The sequence below is a fragment of the Natator depressus genome, chromosome 4 (assembly GCF_965152275.1).
Source record: "Natator depressus isolate rNatDep1 chromosome 4, rNatDep2.hap1, whole genome shotgun sequence".
NCBI lineage: Eukaryota > Metazoa > Chordata > Testudines > Cheloniidae > Natator > Natator depressus.
In genome coordinates this window covers 61,745,712-61,763,583 of record NC_134237.1, presented here as the reverse complement: position 1 = coordinate 61,763,583, position 17,872 = coordinate 61,745,712, and the positions used below count along the sequence as shown (strand labels likewise).

General features: G+C 39.5%; 1 protein-coding gene across 1 annotated transcript in view; it reads left to right on the top strand.

Annotated features, from left to right (window-relative positions):
- PDGFC (platelet derived growth factor C) overlaps window positions 1-8,722 on the top strand; it is a 249,209-nt gene extending 240,487 nt beyond the window's left edge. The window contains exons 5-6 of the mRNA XM_074951051.1: window positions 5,405-5,622; window positions 7,087-8,722. Of these exons, the coding sequence (XP_074807152.1) occupies window positions 5,405-5,622; window positions 7,087-7,203 (335 nt within the window). The 3' untranslated portion in view covers window positions 7,204-8,722. The remainder of the gene's footprint in view (window positions 1-5,404; window positions 5,623-7,086) is intronic.
- The last annotated feature ends 9,150 nt before the right edge of the window (window positions 8,723-17,872 follow it).

Here is a 17,872-nt window from a genome sequence, read left to right as displayed (position 1 = left end):
ATACATTTTGGACAGACAGATACTCTTTGAAAAAATAAGAGCTTCATTCACACAGTTCAAAGAAATGATTACATAAGCACTGGACAAATTTGCCACAGACCTTTTAATGCAAGTGCATTACATAGGAAGATAGCTAGGGCAAGGGTGAATGGTGTGATATAAAAGCTGTGTACCTTGGGTACTTTGTTAGACTAGAAGCAGAATGTGAAGCTTTTCAACACCTCAGAAGTTCTGTTGTTACGATAAAGCACAGTAAAATATACTGAATTGAAAATGTTGGGTCTAGGTTCACGTTCAGAACCCTTCCAGAATTGGGGTGTTTGGATCTAGGGCTTTGTTCAAACCCATCTCCAAATTGTTTCTAAAATGATAATCCATATAATTTCCATTTTGAACAATCCCCACTCTCCTCCCTCCCCACCCCCACCCCCCATGCCCCATGACATGTCAGTAATAGCCATAGGCAAATAGGCATGTAACTCTGCTGTTGCTTAGGCAGGAGGTGTCAGGCAGGAGGATGAAATTTTTTTGTGCCAAGCTCTATCCTTTTTGAACTCCCTGCAGTAGCCTTCCCCCATCCTTCCACCTGGCTTGCTTCTGGCCTTGCTAAGATCTTCAGGGTGGAGAAGAAAGGCAAGCCAAAGAAATGTGTCAGGAAGTCCAAACGCTGCCCTTCAGCCCTTATTATAAGTCTGACATGCCTGTGATTTACAGTCTGTCTCTCTCTCCACTTCAGCAGACCACTTCAATCTCAGCTGAAAACTGCTGGCAGGATTTGGAGTTTTCCCTGCACTTTAGGCACCCCATTCCCAGCTTAGGTGCAGCGCTCAGCCCCTCCCCGCATGTAAAGTGATTCTGAGCCCAGGACTATTGCCTGGACCAACAAGGCTAAAACCATTCCCCTCTTTGCTACCACACGTATCCCTTCCTAAAAAGTTCTCCTAGTCTAGTTCCCCTTCCTCTGCTCCCTCCTCTGTTTTCTCTAGGAATTTTTTTTCTCCACCCTGGGAGGCAGGCTGGCTTCATATCAATCACTTCATCACTTCAGTGGGAGCTGTCGCACACTGGGCGCTTTTCAAAATCAGATTGTTCATTTAGGAGCCAAACATAACCTGATAGTAATGGAATGAAGTGCCCAGCCCAATAAACAGAAGGAAAGGCAGGACTTCAGTGTATTTGACTGAACAATCCATCACAACACACACATCTTTTTGGATGCCAGTATTTGGACAGGGCACACATGAGGAATTTTTGAAAGGCTCTGGAGTGGAATTGCAGCCACAAGACTGGGTCCTGACATGATATTAATATTCATATAAGTGACATACAAGGCTGCATTGGAAAGACATAGCTGTCAAGGGAGAACTGGACAGCAAACTCAAGTCTTGAGATTCTTTCAGAGAAAGAAAGGCTTTTCTGATCTGCTATACTGATGTCTGTCCTCAGATGGCTCAGATACTTCAGAGGATCAGGGAACATATGAAACTGTTTATAATCAGGCTGAAAATCAGAAATAGCTATAGAAGTTTGGTGACTTCTCTGTATGTTTCCTGAAATTACTTTCCTCAATTAATCCAGTGTTCCATTGGAGCATTCACACACAGAGACCTGATTTCTGAAAGTGGCAATTATCATGGTCTTTGTTCTGTGACACAGGTTCCGGTTTGAATGGAAGAGCTTTGTACTGGGCATGCAAGGGGCCAGACATGAATTTTAAAAAGTATCAGCTTCCCCATGCAACTGAACCATTGGATTGTCTTACTGAAAGAAGCCAGCAAATCTCCACTGTTGATCAATGCTGGGGTTGACTCCAGGGATTCCATTTGGAATTTTATACTTAGTTATTTCTAAAATGAACTAGGCCACCCCTTACATCCCTGTCATGTTTTACTAAATTCCCTTTATCACATTTGTTATGGAGGAATGGGGACTACAGCTTTCTCAGGTCTTTTTAGAGAAAGTGATCAAATTTAGAGCGAAGGCTCAACATCGGTGTCTTGTATTTATGGGAGAGCTAACTAGTTCTCCTTCCACTGGGGAAGGCCACAGCCTGCAACAAATCCTTATCAGGTCATATATCATCACTCTCAAGGCTTATTTAAACCATCAAGGGTAGGAACCAAGAGGCAATCCCTGCTGAAAAACACTTGGTGTTTTTGAAAACTCTGTATACCCTGAGCCATCTGAACATCCATGCTGACTACTCTCAACAGAACCCAGATCCATCCATTATTCATAGGAACATCTTTGAGGTCCCTCTTTCAAGTGGAATTCTCATCGATTGCAGGCAACATACAGATTTCATCCATGACTTGTTTGCCTACAGCATTAGCCACCAGACACCCAAGTTCTGCAGCAGATACCCAGACCCAAGATCCAGTATTCATCTAGTCTATTCCTTATTGCTTCCTTTACTCTCCTGAACGGTAGACCATTCCACTATAGCAGTAACCACTTCCTGGGGAGGGGAATAGATCTCCGTGGACAAGCTGTGCTCAATGGCCACGTGATACAATACATACACCTTCACCAAGCACATTGGCCCCTTCAGGATTTGAATACTGAGTGCATAAAGCATTTCTCCCTTAGCAACACAAGGGTTGCTATTGCTGAGGAGAGGTTATCCAGTGCCAGCCTTCCCACCTTCCTCTTTAAACCTTTCGTTTCCTGTTTTTTTATTCCCTCTCTGGCTGAGTGATTAGTTCTCACTCACTAAAGTTACGGATACTGTTAGTCAGAACCATCCCTCTATGACAGTGACAGTCATGCCAAGGGAAAAACACATTTTCCTACCTGATGATTATTTTTATGGGACAGCACTACTTTCTTTGGTGCCAGCTCTAGGATGAGAGACTAGTGATAAAAAACCCCTACTTTGTTCTGAAAGTCATCAAAGTAAGCCTGCCTGCAGCAAGGTTAAAAACAAAAATATCTTTGTCCTGCTTGGCACATCCAGGCTGATGACCAGAAGAGGGAAGTATACTCCATTTGTCTGCACCTCTATTGCCATGCCATGGTAAACAATTAATATTACACTTTATTGTATTATTAGCTAATACAAACATAATTTGTTTGCCTTCTCATCTTAGCCACAATGAGTACAAAATCCCATAACTGTATTTTAACCTTTAGATTGCAGGATTGTTATAGCAAGATCTGTGTCTTTCTTGATGTGTGGGTAATGGCTAGCCCATTGTAGTAATGATAGCAGCTTTATTTTACATTTAACATGGTGGTTTTGAACATAGAAAATTCCCAGTAGGACATCTTAGAACTGAAATGACTCTTTTAAAGTGGACAAAGGGTTACTTCCTCATACCCGGGGGGGGGGAGGGGAGGCAAACAGTTCTCACTGTGTTCTTTTTTCTATTGTTATCAGTTAGTTTAGTAGCCAGTTCATCCCTCAATTGGCCCAACCGGTTTATAGTTGCACTGCAGTACATGTTCTTCACATGTTCGTCTTTAAAAGGAAAAACAAAGTGTTAAGCCATCTCATCTTGGCATACAGTGAATTAGCTGACAGTGTCCAGAAAACATGATATGGCCATGAGGATAATGGTGGGGAAATTATATTTAGTCCATTTGAAACCAGAGACCATCTTCCATTAAGAATACATGCCGATCAGTATTTAACAAAAGGAGCAGGTAACCATTGATTAATAATACATACATTCTTTCTTTCTGTTTTGTTCATTTTCAGTAGTTACATTTTTAATTGGAACTGAAGTAATCTGTTCCAGGATTATTTTCTCCCTCCCTGAACCACTAGAAATGTACACAAAGGATTTGTTTTTACCAAATGTTAATATGAATGTATTTGTAGTATAAATCGGATGATCTGAGGTTGTTTTTTTCCCCCAGGTTTCTATCATAGGTCCTCTAGAAAAGGGTTATTTTTAAATGTCAGGGCTAGTTCATCTGAGATTTTTATTTCAGTATTTCCAATAGCCACACTGGCAGAGGTGTATACAAAGATGAAAATGTAATGCTGCTAACCCACCAGTGAAAAGAATCGGCTATACCATTACACATTGTATCTATTCCTTGGGGGGGAGGAATCAGTCCAAATATCACAGATCATTATAACCTCCTTTTCTGCCAGAAGCCAAATTACAGTGCTTTTCATTAAAGCCTGCACTAATAAAATGTGCTCAATGTTCCACAAAACCAACCCCAGTTTTTTTAAAGAATGGCATTTTCCCTTTTTAAGGCCCATTAATTCTTGCCCATAGAATAAGAGGAACAAGAAGTATACTGCCCTATTTTTGGTTTTTCCATAAGTTGTTCAGCCCTCAGCATGCTAAAACTTTCATATGCTACAGTGGAACCTGTCTATAAGGAAACTGATATAGTGAAGTTTCATGTGTGGTGGAGATGACTTAACTTGTTTTACCAAGTTTTGAACTTACTCAAATGTAACAGATTTAAAAGTTTGATTCAACGGAGGAATATTATTGAGTTCCACTTTGGTGACAGAGGGTGGGCATTGGGAGGAGCAAGAATGAATAAATAAATAAATACAGTGAAAATGGCATGGAGAGTGGCAACACAGGTTGACACAGACAGACTGATTATAAAAGGGACAAGGAGGGGACAAAAGAAAAATCTTAACACTTTTCTGATAATTATTGTTTTATTTTATAAGTCCCTCTCGCTCTCCCTCTGTGTGTATATATATGTATAGTAAATATATAGTAAGTATATAAATGTATATATATACACACACACACCCTGTATATAGGACATTCACTGATGTAAGCATAGCTTTCCAGAAGTTCCATGATTAGGCTTTAGCTAGAAAAATAGGTTTTGTTTTTCCTTTCAATTGAATCTCCCTTGCTGAAAGCATGCATTGAAAATATAGTGAAGACAACGTTTGCACACTTTGAACAAGTTTTACAAACTCAAAAAAAAAAAAGATGTTTGCAAGATTCCTTAATTGCAGTGGATTTTACCAGTCCTTATTAATAATGAAGTAGAATAAAAATCCACAGACAGCTTTAGTGTATTGCAGTTTAATTTACAGGCTAAATCCTGTGTCAGTACAGTAGTTTGACAGGGAAATTACATTGGGGTTGAGGAGAGGGAGAATCCTGGGAATGTGGCCACACTAAGGCCATTATTGCAGCCTAGGAGCTGAAGCGCACTTTGCGTAAGTTCCACAATAGCAAAGCTCTCAGGCCCAGATGCCTTAAAGTATTTTAGTATCTCACTCCCACTGAAATGAACTCCCACAGAAGTCAATGGGAGTTTAGACACTTAAATACCATTGAGGATCTGGTCTGCAGTGGCTCTGGAGGCCTTGGATTTGCACTCCTTAGAGAAGCTACAAGAGCATTCAAGTGTGTTTGTTTATTGATGGCATTTGAAAGACAAGTCACAGAAAGATATGTTTGCTCTTCAGTGGTGGATCTGAATCTTCTAAAGGAGGAGGTGCGACTCTACAGCTGTACTCCTCGCAACTTCTCTGTGTCATTGAGGGAGGAGCTGAAGCGAACTGACACCATCTTCTGGCCACTATGTCTATTGGTTAAACGTTGCGGTGGAAACTGTGCCTGCTGTCACCATACCTGCAATGAGTGCCAATGCGTCCCAACCAAAGTCACCAAAAAATACCATGAGGTATGTACCTCATTTTGTGTTTTTATATTTGAGACCAGCGAAAATCCATTCAAGGAACAATCTTTATTGGGAATGTGAATGCTGACCAGAATGCAGTTGATAGGATAAGGCTAATGTCACAGTACAGTGACACATTTGGAGGAAGCTTTCTCTTTTACTAAGAGTTAAAAAAAATCAGAGCCTGCGCTCTCTTACTCCATTCTTTTGGGGACCACTGTGGAAAATATAACTGTTCTATTTATGTTGTAAATTATTCCAAATGTTATTTTTTGAATAGAGGTAATTTTTGTGCACAAGAAGGGCTTTTACCTGTGAAGTTATTGTGGACTGAGGAGCTCTACATTTGAAGAATTTATCTAAGTTGGGCAAAATGACATGTTCTATTTTTAAAAACAAAAGTGAATTGAAACTGCTGTTTGTTCATGCTCAGCTTAACAAGCAACTGGGCCAGTTTGAAAGTTAGCATTTTACAGTTTTGTTGTTGATATGCCAAGCCCGAAGAAATCCTCTAACATATTTTTTAGAATGTCAAAGACAATAAACAACCTCTAGGTCAAGTAAGATTTCTCCAGTGTCTGTAATTAATTGTAGACCTAAATATATCAGTTTAATATCTCTATTTATATTCTAAACTTGCATGGATTCAGTGACGCACTAGTTTTTATATATATTGCCATAATGGTATGATCCAATTGTAAAGAAACAGATATGACTAGTGCTAATTTTCTAAAGGGAAAGGAAGGGGCATATGTAACACAGTGGCTTGAGTTAATTTACAGGTTACAACGAGTTACATCATCTGTGTTCTCATGTTATCACAGAAATTATAGCTTTCTAGAGAAAAAAACACTTGACATAACGTGCAAGTTCATAAATATCACTGGACCATCTAAGAGCAGATAAATTAGCCTATTATATAAATATACAACAGTATACCTTTTAAACTATATTGTATACATCTTATAATAATTTATCATTTTAAAAAGCTATTAGATATTTTTAACTGTCTATAAAAATGTTCCACAACTGTGAGTGGAAAAACCTTTTTTATAAACTGCATATCCCTGAATATGTATAGCTAAAGTCAATATTATTTTACCAGTACCATCTAATAATATGTAATTATTAAGTCAACTATATAAGTAGTCCTTCAAACAAAAAAGAAAAAGAAAAAACACCCAAACCCCACTGCAGTAAAGTTTGCTTTGACCAAAAAAAATATCTGTCTAGCATATCTTAATGTCTTAATCAAGTTTGTGGAAGGCTTGAGGTAAAGCCAAAAAAAACCAAAACAGTAATATATATTAATGAGCGGAATAAATGAAGAAACTCAGTTGTGAAGTTGATTGAGTTTCCTTTAGTAGTTTCCCTGTCTTCCAGTTTACTACTTCCAGTGTACTGTAGATCATGAACAAGATGTTTAATGATTTACTTAAAAGCCTGGCTCCAATTGTCCTCTTTCAGGTTCTTCAGCTGAAGCCCAGGAGCGGTGTAAAGGGATTGCATAAATCATTGACAGATGTACCCCTGGAACACCATGAGGAGTGTGCCTGTGTGTGCAAAGGGAATACTGAAGGATAAATGTGGCTAAGTGTGCTTCTTTCTTTCAAAGTACATTCAATCAATGGCTGATTCTGTTATGGGGCTTGTGCATTATCTCCTTCCGTAATCTCAGTTGTTTGCTTTGGGGATCTTCCATCTTCAGGATTTACAGTGAGTTCTAAAGAGAGGAGAAAACAAACTGGGATTCTATGTTGTGTAAAAGCTCTGTTGCTTGGAGGCCCAGTCAAAGGATGGGAGAAAGGCATCAGTGAGGGATGATTCAAAGTATATATTGTCATTTCCAGTTGGCTTGACATTACACGGATTTAAGAATTTAGTGTAAAAAAATTGCAAATTTCACACCACGAAGACTTGACTCTGCTGGCTACCTTACTTCTACAGCTCCAGTACACCTGGCCTGTGATTGACATCTGGAATCTGTCTTTCTGTACTCAACCACTCCCACATGCTCTAAATCATAGTTCTAGGTCTTACAAACTTGCTTTAAAACAAATGGTCTTGTTCTGAATTAAACTTAATTTGTCTGATACTAGTAGGAAAGACTGGATTTTTCCACACACACTATTAAAGCTCCTGCCTTTTAGAAAAGCTGACTGGACAATAAGCATGAGCTAAGGAGGCAAACATTGAAAAGAACAGTGGCTTTACTTTAATTACTATGGCCTATGACTTTTTATTTGTTTGTATTTTTTATCGTGTACATTTTTATACTCTCCTTTTGACAATATAACTATTTGCTTTTTCTAATCTTGTTAAATATATCTATTTTTACCAAAGGTATTTAATATTCCTTTTTATTACAACCTAGATCAACTATATTTTAGTTTTGTAAGACTTTAAAGCCAGAGGTATACAGTTGAAGGAACAGAGATGTGGTTACTATGGCAAAGCATCTATTTCTACATTGTCTGGTGCTAGACAGTGGAACAAATCTGGGTTTACACATTTAAACAGAGTAATGACAAATGCAAAGATTATCAGTGTGGATGAAGCTCTAAGCTTGGTGGCTCCATGGTACTGAAAATATGAAAAACAGATGTTACTATAAATGATTTCAGAAATAGCTATCAAAATCCCTCTATATTCTGGCCTTTTGTCAAATAAGAAAAAATAATCAGATATATATATATACCCATTCTGGCTTGTTTTATTGTTTAATTTCTTTGAAGTAGAAAGGTCTACAACATCATGAGAAGAGAAGGTCAATGGCTTGTTGCCTTCATGAAACAGTGTGTTCATAGAAAGGCAGCCATATTTATTGCTCCAGGTGTATGGTTTTTCATTTATGGTTATGTCCATTTAAAAGCAGTTGACTTCCAAGATTTTAACTCTGTTCAGAACAGTTTTATGAATTATGGTTTTGTTTATGTACAGTATATCCTTTAACCAATACACATATCCCATCTTATGCAAATTGGAAAAAAAAGAGTAAAGTATTTTGCTTGTAAAATGCTTTAACATTTTGCCTAGTTTATATTTTGACTATTGGATTTACAGATTGTAACAAAGCACCAAATAAAGTCATAAAGCTAATTTTGGGAGAAAAAATGTCTGTGTGGTTATGTATTGGGTGTCTGGTATATATTAAATGAAAATAAACCTGAAATGTATTTGCTAGAATGAAAATCAATCACAGAAATGTAAATCTTCTATACAGTAACTGCTAGAAAGAAATCCACATTTCCTAGCTTCTGAGTTCTTGAACTTGCAAACTTAATAATGTTCTTTTAACATTTTTGTGTATAGTTTCCCAGAGTTAAAAGGAAAAAAAACCTGAAAAAAATCCCATCATATAACATGATACTGACACCACATGATTTATCAGCAAGGCTGGAACCTTTAGATCCACCCCACTGACCTCTGGCGCCAAATGCAGTAATAGGTTACCATTCTCTGTGTGGACCAGCATATGAAGGATGACACTCAGGAATCTTAGGTTCCATTCCAGGTTTGGAGGGATAGCAGGTTCTAGTGGTCACGAACTCTTTGACCCCTGACCTGACCTTTCCCTGTCCCCTTGAGCCTGACCTTGTCACAGTTCTGTCTGTCCCTGCAATCATCCCCCTGCCTTATTGTCCCAGTCTCTCTCCCATCTCCCTTTTCCAGGAAAAGTCTGCACACTCCTGGCCATCTCATCCCATTCTTCTCCCCCACCTTGGCTTCCAGTCCCAGTCTCCCTCTTCTGAGCCTTTTCCTCTATGTTACCCCCAGCTCACTGAGTTTGTCTTCCCGCAGCCCCCATTGGACTGCAGCGGCGAACCGCGGCCAGTAGGAGCCGCCATCGGCCAAACCTGCGGACGCGGCAGGTAAACAAACCGGGCCGGCCTGCCAGGGGCTTTCCCTGAACAAGCGGTGTCCCAGGTTTGGGAAACACTGCTTTAAACCATGGAGTAGTTTGTTTATTTTTGAAGATTGTCACTGTAAAATGAAATGTGACAGTAAGATAACATTAAAAAAAATGTAGTTTGTTGCTGTCACAAGGCAGACCAAAGATTTTATGTATATCCAAACCAACATCTGACATTCAAGCAATAGTCCTATGATTGTCATCTAAATAGAATTGCTTGTGCCTTATTTCAAAAGTTAATTCTTGTCATAGTGTAATCTAGCTATTAATCTTGAATCAGTAATAATATAGACAGTGTTTTCACTTCTGGTTTTGCAGGGCTCCAGTGAAGCTGAATCACCATGTAACAATGTGCTATGTGGGCAGAGGTTGAAAACTGGCAAGCTGGGTAAAAAGCCTCTGAGTTATTCATTGAAGTGGCACTGCTAAGCTTTGTTTTAGGGTTTTTCAAGCTGAGAGTTGCTAACTTACAATAGCATAGGCATTTGCATGAGAGGGAAGTCAGAAGAGGTGGCAAAATAAGTATGTTGCTAATGGGGCTAACTAATTGAAACAGCTAGACTAAAGCAGCTACTGTAAGTAGCCAAGGTCAAAACACTGTAGGCAGTACAGGGAGGGTTCTGCCATGAATCACTTCAGAAGCCTTACAATACAAGTAAGCCAACCCTGTGAGAAAAATGTGGTCTCAGTGAGCCATGCTGTGCATTGTTCTATGGATACTATGAGCATTTACCTTTCTGAAACTCTTGCATCAGCCACTTCGGTGCATGAGTGATGGGCAGCACAAAAGTATTGTTACTGAGAGCTTTGGTTCCTACTCACTCCCAATTGCCCTAGTTCTTGCTTTGCCTTGCTGCAGTTACGGAAGCAAACGTTGGCATTTATTGATTGTTTGATCCCTCTGGGTATCAATGTATTACAATCAAGTTCTATCTGCAGTGTAAACACCTAGTAAGAGACAGTCCCTGCCCCAAAAGCCTGCAGTCTTAGAAGATTACGCTCTCTCCTTTCCATCTGAAAAGAAAAGATTTGTGGCTCATGAAACAGAGTATGGATGAACAAAGAAAGGTGGGCAAGAAGTGTTTATCATGCAGACTCACTATATCTAACACCTACTGAGTCTTTGGTTGGGGTACCCTGAGGACTCTGAACAGTGATGGAGGACCATATCAAAGATAAGTTTTACACTTTGGCATTCAGCCATTAGTTGCTTAAAATCAACTTGTGTTGGATGCACCATGTCTACAGAAAAAGGAAAAAAAACAGTCTCTTCCACTTAGGAGCATTAGCTAGTCTAATTAGCTTAAGAATACTTGTTACTGCACCACCCAAGAGTCAGTCTGTTTCCATTAACTCAATCTTCTTCAGATCAGGGAGTTGTTCAGAGTCTGAGAAAGTCACAAAGAGCTGCTGTCCCTTGGCAACACTCCCCAGACCTCCTGCGTCCTATTTCCTCCCCTGAGCATTTCTCCCCCACAGCCCTTCTAGTCCACCAATCCTGTTGATGACACTCAGGAAAAAACCCACAATGTTCCCACCAAAATCCCAGAGGAAAATTTTAACTCCTCAGATTGGAACAGTTCAGTTTAAAAAGGACAAAGCTGTTTAGAGAGAAACCTGCCTCTCTGGCCATTACTGCTGAAGAAAAGGCACGTGATTGTTATTATTTCTCCATCTTTCAGTCAATACTTTAACACCTGCAGAGCCCTAAATTTGCCTTCTCTGCTTGTTAACAGATAAGCTCTGCCGTCTCTCAGCTGCTAAGAAAAAAAAATGTTCAGGCCCTGCAGTAGGAACTTCAGTGGCCAGCTGTCTGAGCAAGCCTTCTCTCCCCACCAAAGCGGAGAGCGTCTGTAACCCTAGAAGTGCAATTACAGTGCTCTTCATGGATTTTCCGGCTATGAGGCTTCACCGCCTCATGCCCACAGAACTGATGCAGTTGTCATGGGTAACTGCTAACCTTTAACCTACATGTACTGAGTGAAATTTCCAAAAGTGCCGAAGGCCAAATTTTAAAAGTATTTAGGCATCTAAAGATGCAGATAGGCAGTCTTGAAAAATCCCACTAGATGCTTAGGTACCTAACTCACATTGTTTGGTCTTGACCTGTTTCTGGGTTAGTCATCTTTCCCATCGGCCAGCTTGCTAATTTTTCATAGCAACAATCATGGTCACAATCGCTTTCATTGTAGTCATGCCTCCCAGCATGACTGGAGTCTTTATTTTGTTTTTATTCTCTCATTGATGTTACCTGCAATAGTGGTAAGCAATATAGAAATGACAAATAAGTTAATTCAGTATCTTAAATGAACGTTATCATAAGCATATAATATCTGCTAAAGGAAGAAAATCGAATTTTACCAATAAAGCAGGTGATCTAATGCAAAATTTTAAAAATAGCTCAAAGTTTCCAAAATACGTGTGGAAAGTCGTCATGTTGCCTGCAAGTGCTCTGTATTTATGGATATGGAAAATTCTTTTTTGTCACAGGCTGTAACAGATGTGCACTGTATCTGAATGCAAATAAGTCCCTATAATTTACACACACATTCCTTCATGTACCCATTTGTGTATTATGGACTTACTTTCCTTTTAAATAACCCTAGTTATTTAAAAGTAATTTAGCTCTAGCTTTTTTATTTAAAAAGTTATTTTCAATTATGTCTTCAAACTTGCAACACAGTTGCAAATAAAACCAGGAGACAAAGGGGGTACACCACTGTAGTCCTCAACAGTGATGACTATGTTAACAAGGCCAAACCACAATTCCCCAACACCACCTACTATAAGGAACTCCAAAACACCATACCACAATTCATCCAAGAATTTAAGGATATCAAATCCTTCTGCAGACAGCTCCAAGGGAAACCTCTACAACCTCATCCCCACACAAACTCACTCCAGGGACCTTCTACATGCTTTTTGTGATACACAAGCAAGGGAACCCAGGCAGACTTGCCCATGACATTCCTACAGAAGGAACATCAGTACTCTTAGAAACCATCCTCAAAGTACTCACCACATAAAGGGCTAGTTTCCTTCAGGTCACTGATGACTTCCTCTAGAAACTCTACAACATTAGCAACCTCCCTCAGAACCCCATCCTTGCCACCATAGCCTCCCTATACCTCAATATCCCTCATGAAAATAGTATTGTTGCCTGTCTCATATCTAAAAAACAAGGTATCCACCCCAAACACGTTGCCAAACTCATCCATTTCATCATCACCCTTAAAAACAACTTTACATTCATACACTTTGTCCAGACCAAGGGCACTAGGATAGCTCTTCAACATGCCAACCTCTTCAGAGGCGACTTTGAGGAAGAATTTCTGGACAAATGCACCTCAAAACCCAATGATCTACATCAGTGATATTTTCATTCTCTGCACAGATGACCTAAACTCCCTCATAGATTTCCCCAACAACTTCAACCTCTACCCTGCATCCATCCCTCAAACTCTTTCTAGAACACTCCCACACCAGCATCAACTTCCTGGACACCACCATCAGCTTCAGCAATGGAATCCTACGTATAACTATACACAAGAAAACCACAGATCACCACACCTACCTTCACTGATCCAAAACCCACCCCAAACACACCTAGAAACCTGTTATCTACAGCCAGGCACTCATACCACAGAACATACTGCAAGGAGAAACTCTGGGATACACACCTTAACGTACTTAAAAGTGCCTTCACCAAACAAGGACTCTTCAGAGATCACATCATGGAACAGGCCACTCAAATACCTCAACAGAACATGGTTCAATATGAGGGAGGGAAGAAATCCTTTGTATCCCTAGTTGTAATCTATCACCCCCCACTGGAATGCATACAGGGTATCATTAAATTACAACCCATACTCAATATCCTGAACAATCTTTCCTGAGTGCCCTCTTCTGGCCTTCAAACCATGCCTCCCCAAAACCTTTAAGTTAATCGTCAGAAATAAGCTCCCACAGACCAGGACACTCCAACACAAAGCAGCACCAGACCCTGTGAAAACAGATGCAAAATCCACACACAAACACACCCACACACAGACTTACCCACACACAAAAACCTTTCAAGATCCATCAGTTCTACACATGCTTATCACAACATGTGATGTACATCATTTAGTGCACTCAATTCCCCAATATCAATTACACTGATGAAATGAGTTCATTTGAAAGCATATTGACTCACACAGAAAAGTGATAAGACAAAAAACAACATGTCACCTGTGGGTGAACACTTACAAAACGATCACTCCATATCTGACCTCTGTCCTCATCCTTAAAGAAAACCTGCACAATACCTTCCAAAAGAAGATACTGAGAGCTTAAGTTCATAATTTTGCTAGACACTAAAAGACATGGACTTGATACTGGATTTATGGCTTATTAGCACACTTTTTTTTGTCCTTTGACTGCAGAGGGATTAACTGGCCACTTTTTCTTGAATGGTCTTTAACCATGTGTTAACTGCTGATAAGTTATCTGTTCCATTTTGTATTTTGCTGTGACACTGATTACCTTTCCCATACCTGAAAAAGAGCTCTGTAAGTTTGAACGCTTGTCTTGTTCACCAACAAGTCGGTCAAAAAAAAAAAATTACCTCACCCACGTTGATTCTCAATATCCTGGGACAAACATAGCTACAACATAATTGCAGAAGAGACATTCACGTTTAAAATGTGTAGTTAACATTTCTTGCCTTAACAAAAAAATTCTAAACAATCTTATAACCTTTACTCATCTGAGCAACAATTAGTCCTTAATACAGCACTAGTATTGTGCTGTTGAAGCCAGTGGGAATGGGGAGCTCTTAATATACAAATAAATGCACAATAATTGTAGTCAATAATTGGGCAATGCGAAAAGACAACCATGCAAGTGACTGAGCCACACACGTGGCTTCGAACTGCTGTGGCATTTGGGAGATAAGTAGCAAACTTTCTGTGACTTCTTTGTTGGGGGAGAAGAAGCAAAGGAAATAAATTTCAACTTTTTTTTGTTAACAATAAAGTTAATTCAATATTAACAACACATAAACCCCAGATATTGTCTGCTTGTAGAGCTTCTATACCAGCCTAATTCCTTTCCTCAGACTTTGCTGCTCATAGAGCACCTTTCCTTTAAGGCCAGTCTGTCCAAGACCCTAACTTCCTGTCCCCAGGAGGTTGTTCCCACCTTCCTTATATTCAGGTTGGGTGTCTAATGAGCCACACATTCCCCAGTAAGTCAGCACTGCACTTAGTTACCCAGAAGACATCCAATGCCTATTCAAAGGATGGAGCAGCAGGAAATCCTGTCGCCTGGTTTCACGGCATTGTGCTTTGGTGGTGGCCTGAGGTACACTTGGGCCTTCTAAATCTCATAGGCCTAGCATCAAAAACAAACCAACCCTAAGTCAAACCTCTGAGTGAGAAGGGCGAGGGAGGTGGTGTGGGCTTGTGCTATACATAGCTAAGAGCCTAACCAGGCCCTTCATGTAGATGCTGCATACCTTAATGCTTGTGGGGTGCTCTGATAGGATTATAATGCACTGGTGCATACAAGATAATAAAATGCACTGCTTATATAAGTGAAGTGCCCTGAGGCTGACCAGGAATTAGTGATTTTAAGCTTTGGTTGAACTGCTCCCCCACAATTTTAGTCAAGGATGATCTGTTTTTACCTCTGACGTAATCTGTGGGGCTCTTCCTGGAATATAAGTCAGCTTCGCTGGCAGGAGAAAGGTAGACAAAGGCATCTTTGAGTCCTGGGTTTTAAAATGTAGCCAGATCTACTCCAATTCTATAACATCTTGTGTGTGAGGGTCCTCTTTCACTATGACTAGTAGACTGCCTGCCCCCTGCAGTGAAAACAAGATGGCAGATCTGCCTGAAATGGACCCCCTCTCCACTTATGTGACCTCCTTAAAATGGTAAGCAGACCTTCCATCTGATCATAATGAGCAGATACAGTAGTAAGTCAGTCTTCATATTGCTGTAAGTCATTCAAGTATATGAAATACTATTAACTTCAGAGGGGAAAAATGAGGCACAAAGCCTGCAAGTGAGAAGCCACCCTGCCGGTGCCCCCTTTTGCAGTATCTTTGAGCTTTTGTAATTTCTCAGATCACATGTCTAATATTATAAGCAAACATTAATGCAATAATACATTTGAGAACTATAGCTCTCTCATGCCTGTTGTTTAAACTGAGTATGAGTTCATCCAAAGATTTATACAGTACACAATGCTGATCGTAATGAAACCTCTGCTCTGTGTTGTGTTGTGTGGTTAAGTTATAGGGTTACATGAGGACAGTTATAGACATGACTGTGGAGAGGACAGCATGGAGACCCATCACCCCAGGAAGAGCAGTGAGGTGACAAGCTCAGGAAGGCACAATCTCTCCATGTTCTGCTTCTTCCACAACCGGTTTCATCCAGGGGCTAGAGCAGACATACTTCCCCCGGCCCCTTTTACAGCATCCTTTCTCCCTTGGGGGGAAGCAGCGGTGAGTCGTCCCAGTGCTCTCCAAATCACAGGGAGTGCAGTGACCGCAAATGTGAATGGTCCATAACTAGAAAGCCCATTCAGACCTGAGGAAGAGCTCTTTGAAGCTCAAAATCTCGTCCCTTCCATCAAAAGATTACCTCAGTTACCTTGTCTCTCTCACTCTGGATTGGTCAGTTATAATGAGACACATAGCAACCCCAGAGAGTTTAAGTAGATACAGGGCCAACAGTACAAGTTAGTAGAGATACGATATGGATTAAATGCTGGCCATGTTTGACAGATTGGTGATTTTGATAAAACATATTATTTGTAAGTTTATTATTTGATAAAACATATTATTTTCTCTAATATAACTAAGCACACATCTACACCTAACCAGATTTACTATTTTACCCAAAGATCAAGGGGAGAGAAATTTGCTGAAGATCAAAGAAATACCTTTAACAGAATGAATGGAACATTAATATATGGCATAAGCAGTTCAGTAAAAATGATAATGTCCTTTTTGAGCAGGCTATTTTATTTACTGGTGTTCAATTATTACAAAAATAATTGATTCTTAAACTGTATCCAAAGCCATATTTTGTGGAAGATTTCTACAAAAATCTACTGTAGCAGACAGATATATGTTTTCCTTCTAGAAGTCTAATTCTATAGATGGGTGTAGTTTTCATATGGGTAATACTACTCTTCCTGCTTCTAATTTATTTAATAGTTGAGACAAGAAAACCTTAACAATTAGGTTTTTTTTTACTAATGACAACTATAATCTAGCTAGAAATATTAAAGGACTGCAATATAAACTTGCAAGTGCAGTCGTATCTAAACAGATGAACTGTAAAAACCTCAAAGAAAATGAGACAAAATGATTCAAACCACAATGGAAAACAAGCCTTGGCTGTGAAGAATTCCTTTTGGAAACCTTGGCAATTTTACATTTACAGTAATTCAGTAACATGTCATGTTAATGCCAAGGTAATCTAGTTCTTTCAGTACTTGTAAAAGTAAGGAATAATAGATGTATTATGGCCTTGTTGATTTATCCCTATTCGGTTTGTGGAGCTGAACCAGAGAGACCAACCCAGCCCAAGAAAAAGCATAAATTGTACAACTTTTGAAACCATGTCAATGAGATTCCCCCTCTCCCCCAGAAAAGCTGAATTTACATCCTAACTGTGGGAGATAACTTCAACTAGAGCAGGATTATGAATTAATACACAAAATGTCAAATATTTCCTTATGTCATGAAAATTGTGTTTGAGTGTTAAATTGCCTTGTAATGTGTGTGATCGGATAGTTGACAAACTTTTCAGTTTCACCTGCTTTGGACTTCTGAAGCAGTTCCTATCTGCTTTGTGAATCATTACTTTAGAGTTAAAAAAGTAAAGATAAGAATGTGGAATTATCGGATGTTATGTGATTGGAAAAGGTCTATATCTGGAACAATATCCTGTGTGAAATCACACCTTTATTTTTCCAAATAGGATCAAGTTTCTAGTGTAAACAATAGCCTTTGAACTGTTGCCAAATAATTAACTTGCTAGTCTCTCCCACAAGACTGGTTTGTGTTACATGATGCATATGCATATAATGGGTATCAAAAGAAAATGGTTATTTATGTGCATTTTATTTTGAGATCTTCAGACAAAAGGTGCTAGATAAGTGCAAAGAGAGGGAGAGCTGCTACCAGAAAGTGGCATCAGTTTAAAATCAGCCAGTTAGATCTTGTGGTTGACTAACATGTTATTTACGAAAGTAGCAGTGCCCAGGAATGGTGTTCTGCAGGCTGATAACCACCAGTTTAGTATGTGAAACATTCAGTGGTCCAGTGGGTTGGGGTGACCA